This window comes from Portunus trituberculatus, unplaced genomic scaffold, assembly GCF_017591435.1.
Source record: "Portunus trituberculatus isolate SZX2019 unplaced genomic scaffold, ASM1759143v1 PGA_scaffold_403__1_contigs__length_41268, whole genome shotgun sequence".
Lineage (NCBI taxonomy): Eukaryota > Metazoa > Arthropoda > Malacostraca > Decapoda > Portunidae > Portunus > Portunus trituberculatus.
The window spans coordinates 7,817-19,997 of record NW_025541571.1 but is presented as its reverse complement, the minus strand read 5'-3'; the positions used below and the strand labels follow the sequence as shown (position 1 = coordinate 19,997).

At 49.1% G+C, this 12,181-nt stretch overlaps 2 protein-coding genes across 2 annotated transcripts; one reads left to right on the top strand and one right to left on the bottom strand.

Moving 5' to 3' along the window:
- Window positions 1-7,771: 7,771 nt before the first annotated feature.
- Window positions 7,772-9,198, top strand: LOC123500556. The gene is made up of 3 exons (XM_045249245.1): window positions 7,772-8,177; window positions 8,366-8,587; window positions 8,717-9,198. Exons 1-3 carry the CDS (start codon window positions 7,772-7,774, stop codon window positions 9,196-9,198), a joined length of 1,110 nt encoding a protein of 369 aa, XP_045105180.1.
- Window positions 9,199-9,979: 781 nt separating this feature from the next.
- Window positions 9,980-11,650, bottom strand: LOC123500554. The gene has a single exon (XM_045249243.1). It carries the CDS (start codon window positions 11,648-11,650, stop codon window positions 9,980-9,982), a length of 1,671 nt encoding a protein of 556 aa, XP_045105178.1.
- Window positions 11,651-12,181: the final 531 nt, after the last annotated feature.

The following is a 12,181-nucleotide window of genomic DNA, read 5'->3' as shown; positions in this document are numbered from 1 at the left end:
GAAACTAGCAATGTGCCCTAGCTCAGTACAGAAGGTGACTAAAATGAGGAACTCCTCCAACATGGTCTTTCTCACCTTTTTTGGGTCCACCTTTCCTGACCGTGTTAATATCGGTCCTATCAACCTTAGGGTGAGGCGCTTTGTTTCTCGCCCTCTTCAGTGCTTCTCATGCTATGGGTACGGTCACGGGAAAAGCTCATGTAAGAAAGGTTCCCGATGTGGTAATTGCTCTGCACTCGACTCGCATTCAGAGGAGCATTGCAATGGTGCAGCTTATTGTTTTCATTGTCGTGATGCTCACCAGGTACGTTCCAAGCAATGCCCCAGGTATCGCCTGGAGCAGGACATTCTACAGCTTGCCAATAGTCAGTTTATCAGCCTCGGTAGCGCCCGCCGTGAACTCCTGTACTGCCAGAAGGACGGTACTGGTGCGACATCCTATGCTTCATTGGCCGCTCGCTCTTCGGGTGAGTCTGCCGGTCCGAAGACAACTCCTCCTGCTACCTCTCGCTCTGTTGGGGCGGGTGGTCCTGTTTATCTGGCTAACAGGTTTGCCATTTTTGCTGATGACTCGGTTGAGTCATCTCTTAGAAGTGACGAGAAAAATACGGACTTGACCAAAGTCACCCATGTAGTAGATGTCCATTTGCCACCTGTATCTCCTAAGGCTTTCAAGGGTCTAACTAAGCGGCACCGCGGCTCTGCGGAGTCGTTAGATTTAGCTCAGCATAAGCAGTCTAAGTTTTCTCCCGGTGCTTATAATCGTGAGTCCTCCAGGGACCGCTCTGTTAGGGTAGCTCCAGTAGTTTCTATCCAGCCTTCTGTGACGCCCTCCGTCTCAGATCGGGCTTCTTATGATGAGGACGGTCTGAGCATGGAGACGTCCGATGATATTGTCACAGCCGTCCCTCGTGGACCAACTGTATCGGAAAGTGCAGTCCTGCGTGATCCTCGTCCTCCGAGGACCAGTAAAAGTGATGATAGTTCGCATCACCCACCGATAAGCCGAAAGGCTGAGGTCTAACGACCCGGCACATCTCAACTTCCGGTGTCTTCTCGTCGTTTGATTATTTCTAGTCAGGTCAGTCACGGGCAGCCTCAAAAGGCTCGCTCGTCCACTGCACCCAAATAGTCGTCTTCAATCTTCTACAATGGAACTGTAGAGGCCTTCGCGCCTCGTGTGGGGAACTCCGAGCTTTGCTGTCGGAGTTCTCTCCAGCTTGTGTAGCTCTACAAGAGACTATGATAGGTGATAGTACTTATTCTAGTCCTCCTGGCTATCGTGCCTTTTTTAACACTCCTTTCCCTTACCAGGGCCACCACGGTGGCACAGCTATTCTAGTCCGTCAGGATATACCTGTTATCCCGGTACAACTTAACTCTCCCCTTCAGGTGGTTGCTGTTAAGGTCTTTATGGGACGACTGTACACCATCTGCAGTTTATATCTCTCTCCTCGGCTTCCTGTCTTGTGTGAGCTTGACGGCCTGGTGCGTCAGCTGACTCCGCCTTTTCTTTTGTTGGGAGATTTTAACGGCCGCCACCCATTGTGGGATGAAGGTGCTAGTAATCCTCGTGGGGTTTTAATCGGTTCTTTTATTGAGGATGAGGGATTGGAGATTTTAAATTCTGAGGATGTTACACATTTCCACACTCCAACTGGGACTTTTACAGCTATAGATCTTTCTCTTTGTACATCTAATTCTTTCCTTGATTTTAATTGGCGAGTCCTACTGGATTTACACGGTAGTGACCACTTTTCGATTCTAGTGGAATCTGTGAAATCTGAGCCACAGTCCCGGCCACCACGCTGGGTTTTAGACAAGGCAGATTGGTGTCGATTCACAGACCTTAGCTCTTTTATCCGTCCGCTGGCTGACTTTTCTACTTGTGCTGAGGCTGTTGATTATTTTACCTAGGACGTCAGGTCGCTTTACTAAGCGTCCCGTTCCTTGGTGGAACGCAGCATGCACTGCAGCGGTAAAAGAGAAACGGGCAGCTTTCTCTTGTCTCCGGCGACATCGTGGGGACCCGCAGTGCCTGGAAGCTTTTCGGCGCTGCCGAGCTCGGGCCCGCCGCGTTTTGAAAGAGGCACAAAGAGCCTCGTGGAAAGCCTATGTCTCTTCCATAAACGTCCGCACCCCTCTTACGGATGTCTTCAACAAAGTCCACCGAATTGCTGGGAAGTATTCTGCTCCTTCCTCACCAATTTTTTTGCCTGCTGGGCGAACGGTGGCAGACCCTAGGAATGTCGCCGACCTCTTCGCGGAGCACATTGCCAGTGTTTCCCAGAGGCATCCTGCAGCTCCGGGCGCACGTCACCGCCAGAGAATGGAATCTCTCGGCATAAATTTTTCTTTCGCTGGAGGGGAGTCTTATAATGTCCCTTTCTCTGCTTCCGAGTTGCGGACTGCTTTGTCCTAGTGTCACGACTCTTCTCCTGGGCCAGATGATATACCTTATACCTTCTTGCACCACATGTCTGACACTGCTTTAAACATTCTTTTAAATCTTTATAATATGATTTGGCATACCGGTGACTTTCCATCTTCTTGGGCTGTGGCAGTGGTTCTCCCATTTCCGAAGCCTAAGAAAGATAATCTCCAGGCTACGAACTACCGTCCTATATCTTTAACGTCCTGCATTTGCAAAGTGTTATAAAAGATGGTAAATATAAGACTAATGTGGTATTTGGAGAGGGGGAAGTACTTGTCACCGGTACAGTACGGCTTCCGAAAGATGAGGTCTAATACTGATGCTCTTTTATCCCTAGAGTCTTCCATTTGTGAGGCCTTCGCTAATCACCACCATCAAGTAACAGTGTTTTTTGACCTGGAGAAGGCCTACGACACGGCTTGGTGTCATGGCATTTTACAGTCTTTGTTTAATTTTGGCCTTCGTGGTCACCTTCCTATTTTTATCCAGCAGTTTTTATCCAGACGTTTTTTACGGGTTCGAGTTGGGAGTGTTCTCTCCGATGCTGCAGCTTTAAATGACGTTGTCCCACAGGGAAGTATTCTTAATGTTACGCTATTCGCAGTTGCAATAAATGCTGTTATAGATACTCTACCGGATGGCGTTCTCAGTTCTTTATATGTGGACGACTTGTGCATCTCTTTTCCTGCTTCTATGATGTCACTGATTGAGCGCAAGCTCCAACTACTGGCGATTAATAGAGTGTCCAGTTGGGCCAACATGAACGGTTTTCGATTCTCCACCTCGAAGACCGTAGCCATGCATTTTTGTCGCAACCGTGGTGTCCATCCAGACCCGGATTTATACCTCGCTAATAGACGCCTCTCATGCGTGGAGGCGACTCGATATCTTGGCCTGGGTTCCCCATTTTCGCTCTCTTAAGGCGTCTTGTCGGCAGGCACTATCCCTTCTTCGTGTTTTAAGTCATACCTCTTGGGGTGCGGACAGGGACACGTTGCTGTTGCTTCACCGTACACTCATACTTCCGAAGCTGGAATACGGCTGTGAGATCTACTCATCCGCAACAGATGCACGACTACGCTCGTTTGACCCCGTGCATCATGCTGGGGTCCGCTTGGCTACGGATGCATTTCGGACATCTCCAATACCTAGCCTTCTAGTGGATGCTGGTTTCTGGCCGCTCGACCTCCGGCGCCAATCTTCGATGCTCCGGTGTTGGTTTCGCACCCACCGTCTGCCTGATTTTGTCCCCTGTGTGTCAATGTTGCGGGACTCGCGCTCGCAGGCGTATGTCACTCGACCGAGTCTCCCTAAACCTTTTGGCCTACGTGTTGCAAATCTCATGGCAGAGTTATCTATCGACCCCACTCCTGTGTACTCATTCCGTCTCCCGCGAGTTGGTTATTGGCAGCTTCCTGTTACCTCATTATGCCCTGCCATGGATGGCAAGAAGGATTTTCTGCCAGCTCTGTCCCACACACGGTTTTAGAACACTTTTTATGCATTCTGATGATATCCCTGTTTATACTGATGGCTCCAAATCCGACGCAGGCGTTGGATTTAGTGTGGTTTTCCTCTTTTTATCGGTCTGGCAGCCTTCCTTCAGTGGCATCCGTTTTACTGCGGAGCTGTCTGCCATAGTCCTAGCTTTATAAATAATTTTACTTTACCGGTTTCGTCTTTTACAATGTTTAGTGACTGTCGCAGTGCTCTTACTTCTCTCTCTTGCACTATATCCTTTAACCCTTTGGTTTTATCAGCCCTGGAGTGGCTATTGTTAATATTGGAGCACCTGAGTTAAATTATGCGCCGCTTAGCTGCGCGCGGCAACTGTGACGTCACCAGGTTGGCGGGAGAGAGCGACGAGTAGCGGCGAGCCAGTTTACTTGGGTTGAGGCAGCCGTGACAATAGGATATCCGCCCCTTAATACTTATATATATATATATATATATATATATATATATATATATATATATATATATATATATATATATATATATATATATATATATATATATATATATATATATATATATATATATATATATATATATATATATATATATATATATATATATATATATACATAACAAACCCGACAGAGGGACTGGGGAGTGACCAGGACATTTAACACTGGTAGCAGAGGGTGGTTCAGTCATGTCAGTCTCTTTAAAACTCCACCTAAGTGGAGTGGTGGTAAAGGTTATGAGATTTGGAGAAAAGATGTGTTACTGTGGGCGGGCATGACTGAATTGAAAAATAAGGATAAAGGAGTAGCTGTCTACTTGAATCTGGATGGGAGAGCGAACGTCGCTGCTTCACAGTTGGATTCAGGGTGTTGGCTGGTGATAATGGTTTGGATACATTATTGGAAAGGTTGGATAAGTTGTTTTTGCTGGATAAAGGATGAAGGCAGTTTGAGGCCTTTGACACCCTGGAATCATTGAAAAGGAGCTGGGATATGGATATTAGGACATTTATTTCGGGTTTTGAGAATGTCTATTTTCGTTGTACTGAATTAGGTGTGGTGTTGCCAGAGGTAGTAAGGGCATTTATGTTGTTACGTTCTTGTGATTTAGGTGAGAATGATAGGAAGTTGGTGTTGTCTGCCATGGCTGACATTACTTGCGTGAAGATATCAGACGCCTTGTGCCGTATATTCTCTCCTGGATTGACACAGACGCATGCAGAGTCAGCTGGTGGCAGTTTCGGTAAAGAATGAACCAGTGTTTATGGGAGGTTCACCTGGCATGGACGAGGATGGACAAGGTGTTGATAATGAAAGTTCTGGGGATGTTTTGTATGCCGGTGGATTTCAAAGAGGCCGACCTATGGCAAGGGGTTATGGCAGGGGTAGACGCCCAAGGGATGATGGTAATTCGAGGGCCAGGACCAATTGGAGGAGACAGAACCCTGTTGGCAATGATGGTAAGGTGTCGAGGTGCAATATTTGTGATTCAAAGTTTCATTGGGCTAAGGATTGCCCAGATTTATATGAATCTATGGGTGGAAAGGCCTCGAAACGGTTTGTTGGCCCAAGTTCGGGGGGTGATACAGAGACTGGGGATGGTAGTAGTAAAACCTACATGATGTGGTATGCTGGCAATAAACATGGTAAGCTGATGGAGGAATGTAAAGGGTATGCGTTGTTGGATTCTGGGTGTTCTAGAACTGTGTGTGGCTCGTACTGGTATGAATGCTTTTGGAGAGATTGACGGAGTGTGAGAGGAAGACTTTGGTGGTGGAGGACACTGATGCGGTATTTACATTTTCATATGAGAAGTCGGTCCATTCAGTGATGAGGGTTATTCTGCCTTGCATTTTAGAGGGTATTTGTACTGGAATAGTGACTGAAGTTGTTGACTGTGATATTCCACTGTTGTTGAGTCGTATGTCAATGAAGAAGGCTGGGTTAATTGTGAATTTTGGAACTGATCAAGCAAAATTGAGAGGTAAAGTGATAAATTTGAAGGTCTTACCGCTGCGCCTGACTGGTGGCGCGTTCGCCGTGTGGTCACAACTCCCTCAAGCCAGCCGCTGTTCTCCAGAAGCCGTGCGTGACGCCTTGTACGCGGCGTTCGCTTTTGACCAGTACGCGGCGTACGAGGCATTCGGTACACGCCGCCTCCGGCCGGGTGAGTCCGCCGACGTCTACCTGGCAGAGCTGCGGAGGTTATCAACTTTGTTTGGGGAGTCCCGGGCGTGCCCTCGCCTGTGCCTTCGTGACTGGACTGCCAGATGACATTCGCAGAGCAGTTCGCGCTGGATGTAGGGCCGAAGCTCGTGCTGTACTCTCTGATGAGAGTGTAGCTGCTGGTGTGGCTGCTGGAGCTGTAGTGACACAGGCTCGTGGTCAACTAACAACGGCCAGAGAGCAGCTTCACGAGCAACAAGTGAGAGCACCGAGGCGCACTCGTCGTTGCTGGAATTGCGGCCGGCCGGGGCATCTTGCTGCAGCATGCCCGTGGACGGGAAACGACGTAGGAGGACGCATCAGCGCCAGCGTTCTCCTCCGGAAACCAGTGAGCGGCGCGTTGCCAGTGTTGCAGCTGTTAGTCAACGGACGTCGTTGTCAAGTGCTCGTTGACACAGGCAGCACCGAGACCATCGTGCACGCTTCGTGTTGCATGCGGTGGCAACCGCGGATCACCAGCGTAACGACCATCAGTGGAGACACGTTCCGGTGTACTGGAGTCGGCGAGGTGTCTGTGGAGACTCCTGCTGGCCTGTGTGCCAGACTCGAAGCACTGGTGGTGAGCCAGCCTCCCCTGGGCGCGGATGTTGTACTTGGCATCGCAGGCATCGAGGCACTTGGTGGAGTCACGGTGAAGTCTGCCTCTGATGTTCAATTCTGCGGCGCTGGACAGCGACGGTTGTGTGCACCGCTGCCCTGCGCCATTGGTGGTGGACGCCCCTGACTTCAGCGTGCAGTTCAACACAGTGAGTCGGACGTGGATCGTCACGTGAAGTGGACGAATGGTGCTGCCCTGACTGTCTCGGCAACACAGTGGAGCAGTACAACGTGCCCTTTCCATGCAACAGGCGTTCTGCCAGGAGCTGGAGTCGTGGATTACAAGTGGTTGGCTTGTACCTCACGATGAGCAGCTGCACGGGCACCTCGGGGCTCCTACCGCTCATGGCAGTGCGGCAGAACAATGGCGGTAAGGTGCGGCCCGTACTCGATTACCGTGAGCTAAATGACTGCGTGACTGCGTTCACTGCCGACAGCGACGTATGCTCTGACCAACTAAGGAAGTGGCGCCGGCATGGAGAGAACGTGTCCGTCCTCGACCTACGCAAGACGTATCTACAGGTGCGTGTAGATCAGCAGTTGTGGCCTTTCCAGACCGTGATAGTGAGAGGTCGGCGGTACTGCTTAACGCGCCTTGGATTTGGCCTCAACATCGCTCCACAAGTTATGAAAGCAGTTGTCAAAACCATCCTGGCTCAAGACTCTAAGATCGAACAAGCAGTTTTGCCGTACGTAGACGACCTGCTCGTGAATGAAGACCTGGTCAGTGCAGAGCAGGTTGCTGCACACTTCGCGAGTTACGGGCTGGAGTGTAAACAGCCAGTCCGTGTGGCGGACGGGGCACGCTTGCTGGGTCTACGCGTACGTCCGGTGAACGGGGAACTGCAATGGACGCGAGACAACGCAGTTGCCGCGCCACCGAAACAAGTGACCCGCCGTGCAGTGTTTGCGTGGTGCGGGCGACTGATCGCTCATTTGCCGGTGGGCGGCTGGCTGCGACCGGCAGTGGCATGGATAAAACGGCAGGTGAACGCTAGTACCCGGGGCTGGACGACGTGACGGGGATGACGCGCTGTGCGAGCAGATGGAGTACGTGTCAAGCGGGCTGTCCAAGGAAGATCCGTGCTGTGGGCAATGGTGCGTGCATGGAGACCAGGCAGTGGTGTGGACCGACGCCAGCTCTATCGCTGCCGGTGTTGTTGTGGAAACACCGCAAGGAGCTGCCATCGAGGACGCATGCTGGATTAGAAGAGATGAGAGCTCCCATATTAACATGGCTGAGCTGGACGCAGCAGTTCGTGGCGTCAATCTGGCCATCGCGTGGGGCATGCGAACCATCGATCTGCGAACAGACTCTGCGACTGTCTACCGCTGGATTGACGATGCGCTGAGTGGCCGGGCACGTCTTCGCACCAAGGCTCATGGGGAGATGCTGATTCGCCGTCGGGTAGATGTCATCCGGCAGCTGGTGACGAACTTGAGCTGGTCATGTTTGTGACGCTCGTACGCTCCTCAGAGAACCGCGCCGACGCCCTCACGGAAATCCCAGGGGAGTGGGTGCGAGGTGACAAAGACGGATCGGCAGTGAGTGTAGCAGGGTAGCAGCAGCATCAGCAGCTAGCAGTCGATAGCAGCGTGGCGAGTGTCGCTGACGTTCACATACGTGCTGGCCATCCAGGCGTGCGACGCACACTCTTCTTTGCACGACGTGACATCTCACGAGCAGTGACGCGTGCTGAAGCACGTACTACTGTGCGGCAGTGTGAGGTATGCCGCAAGATCGACCCAGCGCCGGCGAAGTGGCAGCACGGGTCATTGAGTGTGACCGAGACGTGGTGGCGTCTGGCGACAGATGTTACCCACTACCTCGGTAGCGCCTACCTGTCCCTTGTCGACTGCTGTGTGGCGGTACTTACGTCGTCCAGATGCGGACACCGTCGTCAGTCACCTGGAACAAGTCTTCTGCGAGCGAGGAGCGCCGGCGGAACTGCTCTGTGACAACTTGTCTTCCGAGGCCGGCGATTCGCAGCTTTCGCGGCGCGCTGGGGCGTGACGCTGCGCTTCAGAGGGGCATACGCACCGTCTGGTAACGGCATCGTGGAAAGGAACCATCGCACGGTGAAGGTGATAGCAGCGAGGAAGGGCTGCTCCGTTGCTGAGGCAGTCCACCTGTACAACGTGACGCCCCGGGACGAAACTGTGGCATCAGCTCCCGTGAGTGGTATTTACCGGTACCGAGTACGAGACTGCGATGCAGTGTGGGTTCGGAGGCGGGGCGAGCGCTGCACCTCAGCATCGCAGCCCGGCGTCGTCACCAGGGTGAACTCGCCGCAGGTGGTAGAGGTTGATGGAGTTCCACGACACGTCAGGGACTTGAGACACCGCAGCAGCCTCTCAGTGAACGAAGCTGGCACTCCAGATGAACCGGGAGTAGAAGATGAACCCCCGCTTCATGTTAACGCGCAAAGCCAGCTGCTGCAGCCGCAGGTGGCTGAACCCCCACCTGCTTAACAAAGAAAGGCGCTTCCGTCGACCGTCTGCTCGATGCAGTCAGGGGGAAGGGGCATGGGAAATAGGGGTACCTGGAATAAAAAAAAGGGATGAGTGTTAATATTGGAGCACCTGAGTTAAATTATGCGCCGCTTAGCTGCGCGCGGCAACTGTGACGTCACTAGGTTGGCGGGAGAGAGCGGCGAGTAGCGGCGAGCCGGTTTACTTGGATTGGGGCAGCCGTGACAATAGGATACAGCGTTGCCAGATGCCTGACCGTACTATTCTGGGAAACCAAGGCTAAAAATTCTGGATATTTCAGGAAATTCTGTATATATATATATATATATATATATATATATATATAGAGAGAGAGAGAGAGAGAGAGAGAGAGAGAGAGAGAGAGAGAGAGAGAGAGCACCGTATTATAAAAATATGATTTTCTTACCTTACATGTCTTCTGCATCATTTGACTTGTATATTTCAGAGTTCATTTTACTCAGCATTGAACGGGTGACTTCAGATCGTAGCAGTTCTCTCAAGCATCAAGCGTTTGGTGTGAAGCAGTCCTGATATTGTAGCAGTAGTAAGACGATTCCTAGTCTTCGTTTTCATTCTGTTGATGGAGGAGAAACCTCTCTGCTGCAGCACTAGAATGGGGTAGGCACAGGAGCGAAAACATGAATTCAGCTAGATCTGGGAAGAGGTGTTTCATCAAGTGTCTTGGTCTTCTTCAGTTCCATCCATAATTTGATAGGGGTCATGGTTTGGTTTTCAGTTACGATAGTGGTATGTGTATTTCTTAGGATCCTCCATTGGGTGTCAATTTTTGCCTTTTCTCGTCACTCACAAGGGATGGAAAGTTCATCATTAGGGGGGCTAGTGTTTGGATGCTCTTTTCTTTGACAACAGCTGGATCCAGTGCTTCTAAATGCTTGAATGTTTCATTTTGCATAGGAAACCGCTTGGATATTTGAACTGCAGCTTCAATAAGGAAGTCCAGACATCGTAGCTTGAACTGTTGTACAGCTTGCTGAGGAAATAAATGTGGCTGTGATAGCGACATTTCAACAGCTACACCGAGATACATAGAATCGAGCTCTTTGAAGTTGTGTGGATCACGAGGGTTTATGGTTTCCACTGGCGTGTTCTGGGCGTAATCGTCTTGTAGATAGCATTCCAAAATTGTTGTGTATGACCTTATAACAGACTTGCGAAGGATGTGAATCTGGGGTGACTCAGACTGCATTTGTTTGTTGAGCATGTTGAAGAAGGGTAATACATACTCTAGAAACTGAAGATATAGTTTTGTTGTTGGATCATTAAGTTTCTGTAAAATGTTTTCACATGCCAGAAGTCTTTCGCTTACTACTGCATCAGTGAAATACAGTCTTAGAGCATTATATTGTTCCAGGAGTCTAGACACAACAGACTCAAGGGACAGCCACCGAGTCTGGCAAGGGTGTAGGAGCTTGTGAGGCTTGGCCTGAACAAATTCTTGAAATTCTTGAAAAGTTCCTTGTCTTTTTGGACTGCAAGAAAAGTAGGAGTAGACATCACGTGCTAAATCTTCAATTCCTCGTGGCAACTTTAGACATGCGTATGATGCACACAGAGCATAAGAGTGGCATATGCACTTCATGATAAGCAACCTAGGAATGTCATTCTTCAGTAAAGAGGACAGAGAGTGATGAGGCCCAAGCATAGCATTGGCCCCATCTGTTGCAAAGCCTAACATGTTTTTGTATGGGATGTTGTTCTCTTCAAAAAAATTAACAATGTTAGCATGAAGAACATCAGCAGAACCATCTTGTACAGGGATGAGGCCCAGAAAACAATCTTGAATGTCCTCGTTCATCATTGTTCTAGCAATCAAACACAAGTGCTTCACACAGCCTTTATCCGTAGATTCATCTACTATGAGGGAAAATTTGAACTGCTGTAGGCATTGAATTAGTGATGAAATGCTCTCTAGACCACAAACATTTTTCACAATAGCAGTTGCTTTGGTTCTCCCACATTTAAGTTGTTTTGCAATTTCAGAATCAGTACATATAGCTTGAATTAACTTGGGGATGTGTTCAACAACAGTAAATGGTAAATCATGTTCTGCGACAAATGATGCTATCCGAATCTCACCAGTTTTCACTGCATCAGTCTCTTTTTGTTTCCTAATGGATCCAGGCATGTCAAATACAGAGGGTTGTCTCGACACGACAACACAGTTTTCCTTGTGCTTCTTTGAATTAGCATGTTTTCGCAAGTCAGTCTTTCCAGCTTGAATTGTCAAGTCAACTTTACATACACCACAATATGCGAAATTTGCACTTTTTTTGCTGCTTTTCAGACACTTTTTAAATTCTTCATCATTTTCCCAGGATTTCGAATATTTTTGACTGTACTTCCTTTTCTGTTTTTTGCTTGGAACACCAGTAGGTGTCTCATATCCACTGCCACTGGTATCAGACGACATGATAACAAATGCTTTCTCAGACAGTCACACCTGAAGTGAATCCTGAAATAGTAAATGCTATGGTAATATGGTAAACCGATACTATACAGAAACACCTTAAAATTAGCATATAAAAACAAAGCACACAAACAGAGTTCATCAAAAGGAAGCCAAATTCTGCCGAAATACACAAATGCAGGTAAAAGAGAACTAATTTTGTTATATGTTGTGGAAGATAAATAGAGATGAGGAACATCATCAGGCTTAAAACTGCACTTTTCGTTGGTGTTTCAGTGACAACGAAAATGTGCCCTGTCTAATGCGATAATTTGGTGATACCACCCAGGATAATGCCAGCAATTCGAGGCATCACTTTTTGTACTTCATGTTGCAGAAAGCAAATTGCACGTTTAAGGCTGCCAAGATACGGCCACCCCCTTTGCATATTTGATGTTTTGCACACCAAAGGAAGTCTAAAACCCCTCGAAATTTCGCTAATAAGTGGGAAATGTGCAAAGGGGGTGGCCGTATCCTGGCAGCCTTAAACGCGAA